Source organism: Nilaparvata lugens, chromosome 2, assembly GCF_014356525.2.
Source record: "Nilaparvata lugens isolate BPH chromosome 2, ASM1435652v1, whole genome shotgun sequence".
Taxonomy (NCBI): Eukaryota; Metazoa; Arthropoda; class Insecta; order Hemiptera; family Delphacidae; genus Nilaparvata; species Nilaparvata lugens.
The window spans coordinates 3,499,188-3,518,782 of record NC_052505.1 but is presented as its reverse complement, the minus strand read 5'-3'; the positions used below and the strand labels follow the sequence as shown (position 1 = coordinate 3,518,782).

Here is a 19,595-nt window from a genome sequence, read left to right as displayed (position 1 = left end):
CATGAAAATTTTAAAGGACCGTAGAAAAGAGTCCTGAAGTTGGATTTTAAATTTGACAGGCCATAAGCCTGGTCCTGAACATAACGAACAAAACTGAAAAAAAATCATCAAAATCATCAAGTTATTGAATGTCAAAATTTTAGGCTTGATTTTACTTTCCTTGCCCTATTACCATAGGTAAGGAAAGTATTGCTTTCCGAAAAAAATTAAGGTACCCCAATTTCTAAATTTCTATACGTGTCAAGGTCCCCTGAGTCCAAAAAACTGGTTTTTGGGTATTGGTCTTTGTGTGTGTGTGTGTGTGTGTGTGTGTGTGTGTGTGTGTGTGTGTGTTGTGTGTGTGTGTGTGTGTGTGTGTGTGTGTGTGTGTGTGTGTGTGTGTGTATGAGTGTATGTGCGTCTGTGTACACGATATCTCATCTCCCAATTGACGGAATGACTTGAAATTTGGAACTTAAGGTCCTTTCACTATGAGGATCCGACACGAACAATTTCGATCAAATGCAATTCAAGATGGCGGCTAAAATGGCGAAAATGTTGTCAAAAACAGGGGTTTTCATGATTTTCTCGGAAACGGCTCCAACGATTTTGATCAAATTCATACCTAAAATAGTCATCGATAAGCTCTATCAACTGCCACAAGTCCCATATCTGTAAAAATTTCAGGAGCTCCGCCCCATCAATGCAGATAGATTCCCAATTATCAGGCTTCAGATACAATTGAAACAAAAGAAATCAAGTGGAGTAGATTGAGCATGGAAATCTCTACAATCAATGTTCAGTAACATTTTCACCTAAAATTTAAAATAAGCTTTGAATTCGAGAAAATGTGTTTTCAATTGCAAAAAATTTCTGTTGATTCTATTAAATCATTCTCTATGAAGAGATAGCAGACCTCATGTGTGTCTCCAGCGTTATTGCCCTGTCACCAGCTGGCTTAGATCGTTGAATAGTAGACTTGAGATGCGCATGAACACTAGCGTCAGTTGATCAATTTTCATAACGGCAAGGAAAGTTGTGTGAGTGCGCCACACCAGATTTTTTATTTATATAGATCATAATTGTTGAATAGGAATCATAATTGATATGCTGGAATTTCTCTTTAATTGAAAAAATCTGGTGTGGTACACTCACACAACTTTCCTTGCTCATTGAACTGTAAGCCTCATTCTTAAACGAGAATAATTTAGGCGATTAACATAATGACGATTGGCGGCTACATATATAAAACTACGATCATACTATTGTATATATTGTTTTCAAAGTAAATTTTCCTTTGTGTAAATTATTGTGAAATTCGATGATTTTTTAAAAGTCGTCAAAACAGCTGCTCTACAGATAAAATATCTCGACTATTTGTTCTTTTGTATAAACTGCTCTACCTACCTACCTCATGCACGAGAAGGAGTTTACAAAGTCTATTTCTCAAGGATGGGGTGAACCCCCTGTTAGTTTCCCAGGAAGGAGACTCATGCCAGTTGATAGAGTTGATAAATAACTATACAGGGTATTAATTTGAAAAAGATCGGTCAAGTCATTTTTGAGAAAATCGTGATAGAAATTTAACAAAATCCATTTTTTTCATGAATATTACGGAGCTCCTGCAATTTTCCCAGAAATGAGACTCATGTCAGTTGATAGGGCATATAAATAGCTATCCAGGGTATAAATTTGAAGAAAATCGTCAGAGCCGTTTTCGAGAAAACCGTGAAAAAACATGGTTTTTTAGTCATCATCAATTAGAATCAATTTAAAATTCTTTATAATTATTATTTAACGAAAATCCTAAATAAATGCTGCAAATCACCCCGAAGACCTCTGCTACTGCAGACATTGACAACAGGGTTAACAGCTAGATGGAAATTCGATGATAACTACTATCCAAAAATTAGTTGTCAGTCCGGGTATCGAACCCGGTACCTCCCAATTGCTAGTCAGGAATGCTTGCCCTTACACCAAACTGACAATCTCTGGATAGCAGCGCTCAATTTATACGAAGCCACAGCGGCCAACCAGTTACAGATGGAATTAAATAGAGAATGCATTTATTCAAATGCTAATTGAGCGCTGCTATCCAGATATTTTCAGTTTGGTGTAAGGGCAAGCATTCCTGACTAGCAATTGGGAGGTACCGGGTTCGATTCCCGGACTGAGAACTAATTTTTGGATAGTAGTTCTCATCGAATTTCCATCTAGCTGTTAACCCTGTTGTCAATGTCTGCAGTAGCAGAGGTCTTCGGGGTGATTTGCAGCATTTATTTAGGATTTTCGTTAAATAATAATTATATATTAATTAGCATTTGAATAAATGCATTCTCTATTTAATTCCATCTGTTAAAATTCTTTCTTGATTTCTAATTTTAAATCTCCTCTGTTCTATCAATTCATATGCTACACCTTTCCTTATTCATAACCCACTCAAATCTTAAATCTCCCGTTTGTAACCGCCCCCTAAATACCGCCATAATATCCCCTCAATCTGTACCCCTTTTCTCCGCGTAATCTGTTGTCTCTACTGCTACAATTGACTCACCGTGCTCTGTGGTCGTAACCGTTGGATGCCAAACTGCACCACTCTCTGCTCGGTTGAGAAAGGGGACTCAGTTCCCGAAAATTTCCGTTTATAATGTAAGTTTTCAATCTATTTATGTCTTGTGTCTCCTGTTTCAATTTATAAATATATTGTTTTTATTGACATATACGTGGTAGGTCCAGAAAGCAAGTTCCGTTTGGTAATAAAATTAAATTGTGTACAGATACAGAATAGTTATTTGTGCAACTAGTGCGCAAAGTGACAGTTTGCTGCACCGAAAGAAACGTTTTATGGGTAATTAGGGGTAAAATTGCCTGAAACCCATCAAATGTTTGTGTGTGTGATGATGTTAATTATAAAAACCTTGATTTATTGTCAAATTGAACAATAATGTAGTAGTGTTTGAATGGCGGGGCGGCTGTGTGCTGAATGTGGTGGCTGTCCTCGGTGTTCATGTCCTTGTCCATCGTTATTATTATAATAACAGTCACTGTTACCAACTTCATTTTGATTTTGCTGCTCTGGTGCTCCATGTAACTTACTAACTATTTTGCGTTGCGATGTTGCAAATCTGGAGTGCGGAAAAATTTTTCCCGCACTAGAGCGGAAAAGTGATTCTTTGCGTTCTGTAATCAGTGCAGCAATGGCCACTTTTCAACGTAACTGTAGGAAAAAGTTATTTATTGCACAAAATTCTACAACTTAATTTTAAACTACTTTTCCACATAACTACCGAAATTTTGCAGACATTTGTCATAGCGTGGCACAAGTTTATTTATTTATTTATTTATTTATTTATTCAAGGTGATACACATACTATAATTAGGAAAGAAAAAACAGGCAATTGCCCAAAACTTCTTCAGTTCCTGGATTTTCACATATTAAAAATAGTCCAAACAATTAGGTTAAGTTCAAATTTATGTATACCTTCTTCATAGAAATTTGCCGCCTGTGTCTTCAACCAGTTGGAAACAGTTTCTTTCAGCTCGTCGTCATTGTTGAAGTGTTTGTTGACCGCCAAGGAAAGACTTGAGATGTAAGAACAGATGAAAGTCGCTAGGAGCGAGGTGAGGGCTGTAAGGAGGATAGTCAAACACGTCCCTGTGGGAGGTTTTTCGTCACATTTGCAGCGCATTGTCGTGAAGAAAAACAACACCTTTTGCCAGCAATCCTCGGCGCTTATTCTGTATTGTGCGGCGCAATTTCCGAAGTGTCTCGCAATAAGCATCTGCTGTGATTGTTTGACCACGCGGTAAGAAATCAATGATTAAGATGCCTCCAGTCCCATCCAGTCCCAGAACACTGTGCACATCATTTTTCGAGGTGTCAAGATTTGCTTCTGCTTAACCTTTGCTGGGGATGAAGTGTGCCTCCATTCCATTGAATGCCGCTTACTTTCAGGAGTGTCGTAAGAAACCCAAGTTTCATCTCCTGTGACTATCTGTGTCAGACATTCTTCGCCGCTTTCAGCATAACGGGTCAAAAACTGAAGTGCGTTTTGTTTTGTGTTGCTCAGTAAGAATCTTTGGTACCCAACTTGAGCAAAGTTTACGAAATTTCAGTTTTCCGGTAACAATTTCATGCATTAGTGATCTCCAAATGGCGCACGTTTCTTCTCCTTGATACAGAGGGTCTACCGCGCATGTGCAGAACTGCGATCGCAGCTCTGCAGCGGATAAAATTGAAACGGAACTTACTTTCTGGACGTGCTATCGTATATATTTTATTTACTGCATTGATTTCAATTGAATTTGTTGAAAGAGTAGTAATATATTTTGTCATTTCATGTTTTCATTAAAAACCTTTTTCTAATACAAAAATTCATCATAAAGACAATTTTAAAGAAACCTAGAACTTATGATAGTAAGATTTTGTTCAGTGAATTTGATGTTAAAACTATACGACAGTTATATCTTAGTTGCATAACAAATTACAGTTTTAAATACGAGCATAATTTCCCTCTAGCCGATGACATAAATTATAATCTTAGACCTAATACAATAAGAAAATATGAAATATATAACACCAACTCAGCTCTTCTTAGAAGGCAACTTTACTACATTAGCAGTAAATTCATAAATATACTAGAAAGTGAATTTCCACTTAATAATTTCCGAAATAATAAACACAGAAAAAGAGCCATAGAGGCATGGCTAAACTTGAATTATTTCCAATCGTTGACTTTTATACAATAATCAACTTCATATTATAAATTATATTTTCGAACACTTCATACGCTAGATTCAAGTTTATATATTACATCCCTGATTAAGCTGATTTACGACTCACACTGGCGCACAAGGAATCTTCCTTTTGCCGGTGTTTTTGCCTCACCTACTGTACTTATGCATGTGATCATAAATTGAATCTTCATTTCAAAACTATTATTTATAATATAAAGGATATCATTCCGTTATTATATCTGATTAAATAAATGTATATATCTTGGTTTAAGTGCAGTAGCATATACTTATATTTATTTTTTGTAAAGCTTTTTTGTATTTTGTTTTTGGCAAATAAAATTCATTCATTCATTAAAAATGTTCATAATGAATGTATTTGTTGCACACTACTCACATTCAGCTCGTGTAGCATTGGCAGCGATCTCGCTGAGTGTGAGCAGCGGATAGGTGATCCTGACCAGACGTCGGAAGTAGGGACACGGATGTGTGGAGGGCGTCACGTGGAACAGCAGCTGACCGTCGGCCAGATACTCAGTATGTGTGAAGGTGTCACGAAACACCCACAAGTGGTTCACATACGTGTTCACGTCCACTGATGCATCCCCCTCCAGTGTCACGTACCGTTGCAAGCGGCCTAACAATCAATAAGAATTTTTTTTGCTGTAAAACTTCACAACAAATTGTAAGCATTGTCAACAAAAACTAATCATTAAAATAATTCTAAACAAACCTAGATTGTACCCTACCGAGATGGTTTTTAGTGACTTCAAGGTATTGACAATACGACAATTATACAGGGTGATCCTTAATTATGGTAAAATAATTTAATACGTGATAGTAGAGGTAAAAAAAAAAAATCTCTTATAAACATATATCCATAAACGCTTCATTAGCGAGCTACATAGGGTGAAAGATTTCGCCCGGAATTCAGTTCCTCTGGTGAAATACACCGATGCTGAATTGTTTTGGGACTAGTTTTTGAAAAACTTATGCTGGATTCATATGGAAAAATATCTGAAAAATTGAATAAAACTAGTCTGGAAGCTGTAGTGTGAGTAGTTGGTGATAAAAACTATGAGTTATTAGTTCTCTCCTCATAAAACAGCAAATTTTTGTGGTGTAATGTACTACATAAGAATACATTTTATTCTCTGAAGGACTAATAATGTCGGCATATAGGTAACCGAACTGAACATAAAAATAATTGAAAACTGGAATTAATTTATCTCATTGACATTATTTTTTCAATATCTATTAATCTTATTTTCGATATATATCTAGCTAATTGTAATATATTCGCGCGATAAATTTTCTTCAATTTTTTTTTAACCTGATGAATGAGAGCCCGCGCATGGTTCTGGGGACGCCCTCTGGCTCATCCTCCAAATCTACGTGGTTTATAAATTTATTAATTTTTTACATTATATTTTTCACATTTTACTACATATATTTTTTTCTTTTTAATTACTCATTTTTAACATTAAACTAACCCTTCATTATTATTATTATTCTACAACTTGAGACCATTACAATATCCCAAATTGGTCAATCTGTTGGGGCCCGCGCCTGTTTCTTGTGGATTAGTCATCGTCATCCAGACAACAGGTCTGCGTACCAATACCCTATGACATAGTGCTATTAAACACAATCACCAACAGATTATTGTAACTGTTGTTTTTGTAATATCTAGTATAATATTATCAATTTACCATATTATCTATTTAAAAAAAGTCAATCCTTATTAACGTGAATGTTTACAAAAATCTGAATCATTCCTCGGAATGTTCCAAACGTATTGGCAAGCCGAAGAATAAGTCTTCACACACAGACCTCAGGTCCATGTGAAGATCATTCCTGAATTAAAGCACTGTCGGTTCACGACTCTTCCCTGATAAGTTATGAATCTCAATCATGATAAAATACTAGGTTGTGTATTTTTTGAGAACCACTTTCTATTTAATTTAATTTTAATTTTTTGGTGTTTTTTATTGTACAAAATATTATTCTTATGTATGAGTTCTTGTAAGAGTATGTAGAACTGACAGCAGATTGTAAATCATATTGTTTTGTTTTCTATGAGGAATAAAGAATTTTTTGAATTGAATTGAAAAATTGAATTGAACATTTTATTCAACTTTTATTTAAATTTAGTTTACACAGCTTACATAATTCTTTTTAGAATTAAATTTTCTACAATTTTTATTGCGAAAAATTATTTGTTTACTTGTCATTAAAGAAAGTTATTGGGCATCAAACGAAGAAGTCTGTGTTTTTCTACTTAGATTTTTTGCATATTTCAACTATTTTCTCAAAAACTACTCACACTACAGCTTCCAGACTAGTTTTATTCAACTTTTCAGATATTTTTCCATATGAATCCAGCACAAGTTTTTCAAAAACTAGTCCCAAAACAATTCAGCATCGGTGTATTTCATCAGAGGAACTGAAATCCGGGCGAAATCTTTCACCCTATGTAGCGTTTATGGATATATGTTTATAAGAACTTTTTTCTTATTTTTACCTCTACCATCACGTATCAAATTATTTTACCATAATTAAGAATCACCCTGAATAAAAACCGTAATTGAATACTTGATAAAATATAAATCCCTTTTTCCTCGCACTTTAAATTCAATTGCAAATAATTACCATTTATGGCCCACTGCAAATAGATATGTCACATATCACACCAATATTGAATGTTCAAGGAAACAGTTGCTTGTATAAGCAATAAAATCATGAACCTTATTCCGGACCACTTCCTCATAGACTCTAAGATTAGTAGAAAAACTAGACTAGAAATAAAAACCTGGACATACAGTAACTTTTTCTTCCATATCGACATATGAATCTCGGGATTTCTGCTCAAACTACTATATTTTGCAAGACCAATAAATTATTTTAGATACTTTTCTTGAAAGTGGACTCGCTTACAATTTTTGCACATTTTTTCTTTTTTCCTACTTTTTTTTCTCCAATACTTCCCTTTTCTTCTCCTCTTCACCCTTCATTCCTTACCTCTATACCCTCTACCTGCCTATTACATGGGAAACCATAGTTGGCTAGGTATTTTTCCTCCTTTCTTTCTTTTCAGCCACCCCACCATGAAGCCTGTTTTTGTATTTTATTAGAAATGTATTTTTGGTTGTGTTTTGATTTCTTCTATGTATATTGTGTTGATTTGTATAAAATTGAATTGAATTTATTGAATATTTTTAAAAACATAATTGACCGAAGCGAAGCTGAGATCTTAGGCTGGGCGTACACCGGTTAGTCAAGACAAGACAAGGCATGAACAGACACGTTTAGTCACAATACTTCACATTGTTGCTTATGAAGACATGTCTAATTGCAACGACTAATCAGTGTGAGTTGCGTCACAAGCAGCTATGTGAAGTATTATGTATAGAGAATTTGGCGTTTTTAGTGTTGATACCCTATTTGAAATAAATCTTTTGAAGTTTGTGTATTTAAGACGTTCAGAGTTTCCAGTTATGGATGAACATGTATATTCCATTCTTCGAAATCTTGCTAATAAATTAAAAGAACCCTTCACAAGAAGTAGAGTGGCCTCCTTACATGCTTTTGCTAAGGGACCACGACTTTTCAATAAACTGCAATCAGATATATCAGATGCACCCAGTTACAATTTGTTTAAGAATAGACTTAATCGCTTCTATGAAGAAAAACGTTTAATAGAGGTGTAATATTATTTACATTTTTTTTTGCTGTCTTCATTCAAATGTAATTTATTGTTAAAGATTCATAATCCCATCTTGTGAAAAGCACACTGATTATTGTATAAAATTTACTTTATTGTTTGTAACCTCAAAATTATTGTTATTGTATTAAAATTAAGTTGACTCAACTAGAGAGCAAGACATCCCTCAACACAGGTTTAGCCTAAAGAGGGATGCACTGTGGTTTTTTCTGTTACATGCTTAATATTATTATCTATGTTCAATTATTATGCTTAAGGTATGTATTTGTATTACCAATTGTAATGTTCAACCATTATGTTTAATGTATGTATTTTTATTACCAATTATTGTAAAAATGCAGTGAAATAAACGAATTATTATTATATTATAAATGTGTCTGATAATGTCTTGTCTTGTCTTGACTAACTGATGTTCGCCTAGCCTTACTTTCGACTCGATCGGCTTTTATCTGTTTGTTTGTTTGTACCGCAGTTGCAGTTGCAGTTATGGTCCAATTTGGATAAAACTCTGAAACAAGGCGCGTCGACGTATATAGATACATATATGTGGGCTTTTCTTGAAATGTTGCATTTTAAGGATAATACAAAAGAAAAAGGAGTCTCCTTCAAACGACAATATTACCGTAAAAATCAGACTATAGAATTATTCATCATAAATCAGCTGTAGAGTGGATTATTAATTGCATGCAATAACGCATGCAATTAATATCTCAAAGTAACTTGGTGAAAAATCAGCTGTTGTGTGGACTATTAATTGCATGCGTAACTGCATACAATTTCTATGCAATATTGAATGCGCTATCAATTGCATGCCTAGGAATGCAATGAATTCTAACAGATTAAACGGAGCTTGACAAACATCTGTTTAATCTAATATAATTTATAACGACGGCAAAAAGTCGTACTAACTAGTAGTTCTGTGAACAGTAGACCTCACGCAGTATTCTCATCCACAAGTACCTGATTGAAACTATAGACCTTATGGAAATACAGCAATAGACTGGCTTCTCCACACATCTGTGTAATCACTTGTCAGCTGATTTATGATGAATAATTCTATAATCTGATTTTTACTCTTATATTGGCGTATGAAGGAGGCTCCTTTTTCCTTTTTTATTATCCTTGAAATGCAAAATTTCCAAATACCTTGTATTTACGTCGACGCGCAATTAAAAAAGGAACATACCTGTCAAATTTCATGGAAATCTATTACCGCGTTTCACCGTAAATGCGCAACATATGAACATTTAAACATTAAGAGAAATGCCAAACCGTCGACTTGAATCTTAGACCTCACTTCGCTCGGTCAATAAAGTAGAAATTATGTTGTAAGGTTCACCTGCAAAGTTGATCCAGAGCACTTCTATCTGTTGCTGCGTCACATTGTAGAAACGCACATTGGCTGCTTCATTGCTCACCATTGAAGCGTATTGATGCGCCTAGAAAAAAAATACAATATAATATTAACTAAATATTAATATATAAATAGTAAGAAAATATTAAACTCTCTCCCACATAGTTTAATAGAAATAGAGAGCAAACCTTTGTTTAGAAAAAAATGAAAGATTGGCTGCTCGTGTTTAGGCTAGTGTTTTTACAGTGCTTCACAACTTTTCGAATCTAGACGTTGAACTCATGATTGCTGTGTTCAGAAATATTAATTTAACGTAATTTTGTCTATGCTAGTATTGTATATCGCATTTATATTTTATTATTTATATTAGGTATACAGGGTCTGTATAATAAGTAACCGGACTGACCTCAGGAAATTTTTTATTGGCAAAATATGTACAATTTTTCATTAGATATCTTCAAAGTAGTCCCTATTGGAGTCGATAACACGCTGATACCGGATTTTCAAATCCCTGAACGCTCCCTTGAAGTCGGCAACCTCTATGCTGTCTAGAGCCCTCGTCGTAGCACGTTGAACGTTTTCCATAGTCCCGAACCGCGTCCCCTTAAGTTGTCTCTTGATATGGGGAACAAAAAGAAGTCCGGTGGTGCCATATCCGGACTGTAAGGAGGATGTTGGTCGAGGGTTGCCTTGTTAGTGCTCAAATCTGTAGCTCCGTATTTCTTGTAATATTTAAGTATTCAAAGTGGAATAGTTGACAATTTGTTATTATCAAGTGAGTTATTAAGTTCTAGTTTACCTTCTGATGATATCCACTGGTCACAAACTGTAAGTAGACAATATTAATAATCTGGCGAAGAGCGCGTACTTTTCACTCGATCTTGGAGGATTTCGGCCATTTCTAATTGCCAGTATTTGCCTGATGAGTACGATACGAGCAGTAAACAACTACTGAGTAAATTTTGTCGTCTGTTGTGAACCGAAGTGATAGCATCAACATCGAGAAGCAGATAGCGAGAATAGAGAGTTTATCACTCGTTGTCAAAATACCGTTACTTCTCAGCTGTTCCAACTGTTGCGTGTTAATCGTATCCATGAAAACGTTTCTATCTGAACAGTTTCAACCTCAGCTGTTTTCCCAGACGCGGGTGATTCGGATTCAGAGTGATTTATTATTTTGATGGTGGAATTAAGTTGATAAGGGAGACCACTCATTTCATCTATTAATACCCTGTATATGAGGATTGTCAGATTATGAACTTGGAATGGAATTATAATTTATGATATCCTAATAATTATTCCCATCAAATCAGGAGCTTCCATATCCTTGGCCTTGACAGCTCTCTTGGCAGTCCTTGGTTTTCCTTTCTGCTGATCCTTTTCTGGGTGTCCTTCTCTCTTCTGCCTTCCCGATCGTCATATCCCACACTGAAATGTCGAGTTTCATTGAAAATTTTCAAACAAAAAAGGTTACATAATAAGAACTCCATTAAAAACTCAAAAAATAAATGTAAGGCTGCCTGGAAGACAATAAATAATGTAGCCAAGGAATCAAGACGGACAATAACTATGCAACCGGAGACACTTAACAACTTTTTCATTCAGTCAGTTAGAGAAATCAGAGCCTCTGTGAATGGACCCAGCACTTTTAGAATTGATATGCAAGCAATCAACGGGCCAAGTTTGCCACAATGTTTCAATTTCTGTCAGGTGTTGCCTGAGTTGGTTATAAGTATAGTAAAAGGTTTCAAGTCTTCGAGTAGCAGAGACGTCTATGGAGTATCTGTTAATTTATTGAAGGAGATAATTGATAGTATAGTGGAGCCTCTGACTCACTGTTTAAACAAGTGTCTTAAGGAAGGAGTGTTCCCTGAAGAGCTGAAGAAGGCGAGGGTTGTGCCCATTTATAAAAAAAGGTGACAAGAGCTGCCCAAGTAGCTATAGACCCATTTCTATTGTTCCGGACTTGGCCAAAATATTGGAAACAATTATGTACATGCAGTTATCTGAGCATTTCGAGGAGTTCCAACTAATGAATGAGTGTCAATTTGGCTTTAGGAGGGGAAGGTCCACAGTGGATGCTCTTCAAAAAGTGGCGAGAAGGGTACTGCAGTCATTCGAGCAGGGAAGCTTCACTCAAGCCACCTTCTGTGACTTGAGTCGAGCTTTCGAGTTTGTAGATTCGGGGATTCTGCTTGACAAGTTGAGGTATTATGGAGCTGGGCACATTGCCCTTAAGCTTTTAAGGTTGTACCTAACGAACCGTACGCAATTGGTGACTGTAGGCAGTGATAATAATAAGTCTGCATTGTTAAATATAGAATCAGGCGTGCCACAAGGCTCAATACTTGGCCCTTTTCTTTTTCTTGTCATGATAAATGATCTGCCTGCCTACATAGGGTCTGATACGGTGCTCTACGCAGATGACACTACATTCTTGCACACCAATAATGATTTGAGAGGCCTTATCCAAGAGACGGAGAGTACGATGGAACGAGCATCTCTCTGGTTCAGGGCGAATGGCTTTGTATTGAATTCAGATAAGACAGAAAGAATCAATTTCAATTTGAAATACGGAGCTACTCTCAACGCATCTAGTATAAAATTTCTTGGTGTACATTTAGATCCAAAACTCACTTGGGAGCCTCATGTCAAATATGTAAGCACTAAGCTGTGTAGAGTGATCTATCTGCTGAGAAGCCTCGCTAATACGGTACCAAAATTATATTTACGGACAGCATACTTTTCTTTCTTTCACAGTCTCATGTCTTATGGTATTCTTCTATGGGGAAATTCAGCGCACATTAACGATATTCTCCTGCTACAAAAAAAAAAGCCGTGCGAATAATCACGGAATCACCTTATTTAGAACACTGTAGGCCTTTATTCATAAATAATAAAATTCTGACAGTAATAAATCAGTATATTCTGTTTTGTTATACACTAAGGAGAATCTGCATCGTTATCAATTAAGAAATACTGTTCACTCTGTTAATACCAGAAACAATAGACAGATCTATATTCAATACCAAAGATTGTCTAAATCTTTAAAAAGTTTTGAAGCAGTTGGGCAAAAGGTGTATAATAAGTTACTGCTACACCTCCAACAAACACCCCTAAAACTGTTCAAATTGAAGTTGCACAATTGGCTGGCAAAAAATCCTTTTTATAAATTAAGTGAATTTTACGAGAGAAGAATCAGCATACCTTAATTCTTATTGTTAGCACGTATGAACTAGCTGCTTAATTTTGTAATATTGTCTTTGTTATTTGTAATATTTGGAAAAGTAATCCAAATAGCAATGTAATAGTAAAATGTGTCCCTTAATGTGTGACTGTCTATTTCATGTTCTATTTGTGTGACTTTGTCTTGTGCTTTTTTGGCTGGCTGACAATAAAATTGAATTTATTTATTTATTTTGGTGTGGCAACTATACCCTCGACTGTATGGCCAACTGCTTGGTGACGAGCAGGCAGGTGTGCGACGGAGCATTGTCGTGATGGAGGATCCACGAATCGGCAATCTCCGGACGGACTCGATGAGCCCGGGCGGTTAGTCGATGGAGCATCTCTCTGTAGTACTGGCCGTTCACAAAGAGTTTGTGCCACCCGGCCAAACCGTAAACGACAGAGCAAAGCAAGAAAGAGATACCGCAGCGCTATCCACTTTGTTAAATGATAGACAAGGATAGCAATATCATTGCTAATTAAACACTGCCATTATAACGTGGACCTCACTATAATAGTCTTGTTGACTTTGGCTCGTGTAAGAACACTGTCAAATATTGACTTACATTTTATGATGAATATTCTTCAAATTTTTGACTTCCATTTTATAATGAATATTCTTCAAATTTTTTATGTCTAGTCCACACTCTTGCAAAGTTAAATTAAATTGCTGACTAAATTCAAATTCTAGGGATAAATGTGAGGATCAACAATAGAATGCATCTCTGATATAGTAATGCTTATGCCTAGACTACATACGGTGTAAGTGCACGTCCAGTGCCAACATACCTATTATCAAATTTTTGGTGGCGATCGATTTAGTATGTTATTTTGAGCACAAAATCACAAAAATTAGCGCCGTTTAATTTTTGTGATTTTGTGCTCAAAATAACATACTAAATCGATCCCAACCAAAAATTTTATGACAGGTATGTTGGCACTGGACGTCACTTTAGCCCTACATACTCTTGCCGAAGCGCTTGTCCCAAGCAAGTAATTGTTATCCAAGTTTGATCGTCAATAACCATACTTATTGGAGAGACCGAATCTTGTCGCAACCTATGCATGCTAAGTAAGAGTTGATTGGAAGATATCAACAGTTTTAGAGAAATACTATGGCGTTAACAATAAATACACACAAAAGTGTATGGGGTACTGTGGTACCCTACTCCAGTACTGGAGTGTCGAGATTCTTATCTGGCTTTCTTTGGTACTTACCATGATGAGTATTCAATTGAAAGGATGCAGAGAGGTTTGATTTGTCACATTATAAAGTTAAACAGCGATAAAAATTGTAAGAGGTTTTTCATATATAGTGATATAACCTCTTTCTCATCTTGTTGCTTCACGATTCAGTAAAACAAAATTTGACAGTTAAGCACATGAAAAATATCATCCTAAAAAATATAGATAGTTAAATATTTAACAGAATTGTCATCAAATTAACGATCTGAACATAATAAGTAAACATTTAACACACTTTCAAAGTTCCAATGCATTAAAGAAAAAGAATAAAAAAATATAAAATAAAAGATAGCTGAAATGACATGCAGCGCTACTATCTTTATAGCGGGAATCTCGTGAACTAATAGTAGATCGTGACAAACTGGGTAGACGACAAAGTATTCATTTTTTTACCGCATTTGTCGCCTCATGGCACGACAAACTGTTGTGACCAAACCTAAAAACAAATTTAATGATATTTTGAAGCTGCCTGGATCAAGGCAAACTACGGACATATATCTCCGATTCCTGTTTTTGCAAAGATTATGGAGTCTGTGATGGTCGACTACTGATGCTGTCCAACTCTTAGTGAAATCCATACTTGAAGCAATGGAGAAGAAGCACTCAACTGCCATGGTCCTCTGTGACCTCACCAAGGCTTCTGATTGCATATCTCTTGAGATTTTGCTGGGAAAGCTCGTGAGATTTTGCTGGGAAAGCTCATGAGATATGGTGTTGGGGGAGTGGTCATTAAATCAATGGAGAAGTACCTTTTACTGTGTAGGCAGGTTTGTAACAGTTGATGATGCCAAATCACAAGAGCTCCAGGACAAGTATGGAGTATCGCAGGAATCATCTCTTGGCCCTCAGATCCACGATTGGCTGAACTAATGCTCCAAATATTTACCTGGTTACTTCATACCATGGTCTGTTTTATAGCCAGCACATGGGATTGCACTTTGGGGTCATGCAAGTGGATATAAGAGAATATTCTTCTTTCTACAGAAAAAAGTGGTTCAGATTTCAGATAGTAACATTATCACCATACTTGGAGCATTGTTGCCTGCTGTTCAGAAGGCTGGGAATACTGAGGCTCAACTCACACTTACAAGACTCAGGTCGAGAAGAGACTCGATCCTAGTCGAGAGCATGTGTTTTCAAATGGTGACAGTCGCGGAGACTAGAATCGACTGGTCTGAGTGTCACCATTTGGAAACACACTACCAGAGTCGAGTCTTTTCTCGACCTGAGTTGCGTGAGTGAGTTGAGCCTTACCGCCTTCAGTCAATATTATGCTGAGCTCCCTTGTACTTCTGAAAAGCCAACTTCACAAACTTCAAGCAAGATGCCAGATCCACAACTAATCAACTAGAGAGCGAGACAACATTGATCCTCGTTACTCTAGATTGGCCAAGCTGCACAATTGCTACTTAATGTGCACATTGAACAGACTTTCACTGCAGGTGTGGGAGCTGGATGAAAAAGTGTTCAAGAAAGTGCTCCGATAAAAACTGATCAACATCCCTCTCTATTCTTTTAATGAGGAGGAGATTGTATGTTTTGTCAGTCTCTTTGATCGGCCATCTTGAGATTAGATTGAATATTTGCAGAAAAAAATTACTTCATCTGTTGCTTCCTGACAAGACAAACTGGGTTCACTCAGGACCAAGTTTGTCGTCAAATCGCATTGCAGCGTCCCGGGAAAGCAAGTGTGTAGGTGACAAAGTGCCCACTCGTAGCGCTGCATGTCATTTTTCCACTGCCACTACAACCACGCATCCACGCTATAACTATCTAGGAAATCATGATGACTCGGTGTCGTTGTCGTTAATTTGAGATTTGAGGTTAGGCTAGACTAGACTTTCCAATCCCGGCTATTGTAGAGATAAAAGATGCTTTTATTTTTGTTTATGTATTGAATTATTTTTATTAAACTATACTAGCTCATTAAAAAACCACAAAAATGTCAGCTAAGAGAAAACCAGATTCCCAAGTACCCGTTGAAGAGAGTGACCAACTCTTGATTAGACCTTTGTAAGTAATAATGTTTATAAATCACCTAGACTTAAAGTTTCACATACGACATTATGTTGTAGACTACTACTAAACAGTATAATAGAGAAATGAGATAATAGACAAAATGAGAATCACTTAAAAAAAAGCAAAACTAGTAATAATAGTACTAAAAGCCTATTATTGAGTTTGCTTTTATAACTAATATTAAAAAGCATATAGTATAAAGTCCCATTCTCATTTTTCTCTCATGAAATTCAAACTTATCTTCCATGTACATTCATGGAATGAAAGTAAGTTGAATTCTTTAAGTAAAACTAAACATATCAAACCTAGATTCAGGAGAGAAATAAGTTTATTAGGCTTAGTTCAAGATCAGTATCTTCACAACAAAATTGACAGATTAGAAGTATTTCTTAAACAGGAGGATCCTGACATTGTTATTTTCACAGAGCATGGCTTAAAAATAAAGGAAATAAATCAAGTTAGGATTCCAGGCTATTCACTGAGATCAGAATTTTGTAGAATAGCTCATAGAAGTGGTGGTGTATGTATATTCACTAGCAATGCTAAACATACCCAAACTTATGAACTGGATTTTGTTAAGAGATTTTCTGTTGAGATGGATTTAGAGGTGACGGGACTAAGGTTAAAAATTGATGATCGATTTGAGGTAGCAGTGTTAGGTATCTATAGGTCACCAAATGGAGACTGGCAAAAATTTTGTGAACTGCTCCATACACTTTTGGAAATTACAACCGCTCGTTTCACAAATGTTATAGTAGTAGGAGATTTCAATACCGATTTTGCCAGGCAGGATAAAATGACAGAGGATATTAGAGATATTATTAAAATGAATAATTTAGAAATTAAGGTCCACGAATATACAAGAGTAACTCGAACTTCACAGACAATTATTGATAATATCCTCACAAATATAGAAGGTTGTAATGTCAGGTTAGGTAGCTCAGATCTATCAGATCATAACTATCAAATTTTAGATGTTAAGTGCAGGGCCAGAATCCAAGCAGAAAAAAAACTTTTGTGAAAGAAATTCAGCAATATGAGCTAGGAAATATAAATTGTTTGAAGCAGGAACTGCTTCAAGAAATTGGAGTAGTGTTTATAACAGTTGTAACCTAAATTACAAATATAAGCAATTCATTGATACTCTAAGATTTCACATTAGTGTATGCTGTCCAATAAAAAAAGTCAAGTAAAAAGTAAATTAAACAAAGTAGATGAATGGATAACTGAAGATATTCTTACTCAAAGAAATATTGTTAGGGAAGCTTATGAGGAATTTAAATTAGTGAGGGATGTTCCGAGTGAAGTCAAATACAAATGTCTAAAGAAAAACTATGCAAAAGAAGTGAGGAAAGCTAAGTGTAAGAAAACAGCTGAAATATTAACAACTAGTACCAATTTTAACTCTGCTGTTTGGGAGGTAATTAATAGAAATAGGAGAGCAGCTCAAAAAGATACAGTTACTAATGTCCCTAGGATAATCGATGAACATGGAAATTATATGGATGATAGTACAGACATTTGTAACTTTTTCAATAAGTATTATCAACAGGTTGCATATAATCTCCAAAAGTCACTGAACACTAATACTTATAATACAACTACATTAAATGCTGAGCCATTGAAAAGGTATTTAAATTTCATCCATTATCAAGAGATGAGTTGTCAAGAATAATAAAAAATTTGAATAACAAAAAACAGTAGGATTGGATGGGGTCTCAAGCAAAATTTTAAAAGAATGTGAAAATGAATTACTGGACCCTTTATTGCATCTCCTAATACTTCACTAGAGCAAGGTATTTTCCCTGATGATCTGAAACAAGGAAAAATTTTGCCAATTTTCAAGAGCGGTGATTCTGAAAGAGTTGAAAATTATAGACCCATTAGTATCCTAAATGTAATAAGTAAAATTTTTGAAAGAGTAGTTTTAAATAGGCTATTGATGCACCTGGAAGAAATTAATTTCATATGTGATGAACAGCATGGGTTCCAGAAAGGGAAATCTACTAAGACTGCAATAGTATCCCTTGTTGAAAGACTAATAGATATAATAGATTCAGGTGAGAAGGCAGCCGCAATATTTCTTGATTTATCCAAAGCTTTTGATTGTGTGAACCATAGAATATTATTGGAAATACTAAAACTGTAGGTGTGAATGGTATAGAACTAAAATGGTTGAATCATATCTCATAGGTAGAAACCAGTGTGTTGAGCTTACCAAGATGGATGGGAATGAAATAGTAAAAATTAAATCTCAAAAACTGGAGGTCCAGGCTGGAGTACCTCAAGGCTCAATTCTGGGTCCCTTACTGTTTCTGTTGTATGTGAACCAATTACCAAAAGAGTTGAAAGATCACAGAGCTCTGTTGTTTGCTGATGACACATCGCTTATCTTTAACAATTATTTATTAGATAGTCTAGAAATAAATGCTTTTACTGGAGTACAGTCAATTGTCCAATTCTTGAAGCAAAGGCAATTAACAATAAATAGTAAGAAATGTCAATTCCTACAATTCAAAAGTAAATATAATTCAGTAGAGGATAGAGAAATAAATGTGTTTGTAGAGGAAAATGAATTAGACCAAGAAGAGAAAGTAGCATTCTTGGGAATTTTATTGGACAGGAAATTAACATGGCATCCTTACATTGAGAGGATATGTAATAAGATATCATCTGGGGTATTTGTCCTGCGGCAGCTTGCTAGGCTGAATGATAAAAAACTACTGTTAACTGCTTACCATGGACTTATACTATCTCATATTAGGTATGCTATTTTAGTATGGGGTAATTCATCTCAACAAAATATGGACAGGGTGTTTAAAATTCAAAAGAAGGCACTCAGATGTATGGAGAAAGTGAATAGGTTAGACTCTTGTAGGCCTTTATTTAAAAAGCTTGGTCTATTAACTGTGCCATCTTTGTATGTATATGAAGTTGTAATGCATGTGAAAACGAGTGGTGTGATCCAGAATTCAGATGTTCATGAGTATAATACGCGAAACAGAGCAGATTATCATATAATGGGTCACAATAGTAGGTTATTTGAACAAAAACCAGATTATATGGTAGGAAATTTTATAACAAGCTACCTCAAATCTTGAAAAGTAATGATGATTTGAAGATTTTCAAAAAACAAATTAAAAAATATTTAGTTGATAGAGCTTTTTATAGTGTACAAGAATTCCTTTCAAACCTAAACTGAAAGGTCATAGCTCTAGCAAATCTGAGGTAATCTGAATATCAGGAAATTGCCCAAGTATTTTTATTTTTATTCTGATTTGTCTAAATAACCTAAAAGATTATTTTTTAATG

General features: G+C 35.5%; 2 protein-coding genes across 4 annotated transcripts in view; one reads left to right on the top strand and one right to left on the bottom strand.

The window, feature by feature from the left end:
* The window catches only part of LOC111058866, a 31,223-nt gene that overhangs the window by 2,761 nt on the left and 8,867 nt on the right, over nt 1-19,595 (bottom strand). The window contains exons 1-3 of one of the 3 annotated variants that reach the window (XM_039420345.1): nt 14,238-14,588; nt 9,777-9,876; nt 5,111-5,350 (exon numbers count right to left, since the gene is read on the bottom strand). In XM_039420345.1, coding sequence (XP_039276279.1) covers nt 5,111-5,350; nt 9,777-9,876; nt 14,238-14,240 — 343 coding nt within the window. In that variant the 5' untranslated portion in view covers nt 14,241-14,588. Of the gene's footprint in view, nt 1-5,110; nt 5,351-9,776; nt 9,877-10,590; nt 10,766-14,237; nt 14,589-19,595 lie in introns of those variants that run through there. The other 2 variants (XM_039420347.1, XM_039420346.1) reach the window with 2 other exon arrangements.
* LOC111064442 (cleavage and polyadenylation specificity factor 73) overlaps nt 16,046-19,595 on the top strand; it is a 75,021-nt gene continuing 71,471 nt past the window's right edge. The window contains exon 1 of the mRNA XM_039420344.1: nt 16,046-16,277. Within this exon, the coding sequence (XP_039276278.1) occupies nt 16,207-16,277 (71 nt within the window). The 5' untranslated portion in view covers nt 16,046-16,206. The remainder of the gene's footprint in view (nt 16,278-19,595) is intronic.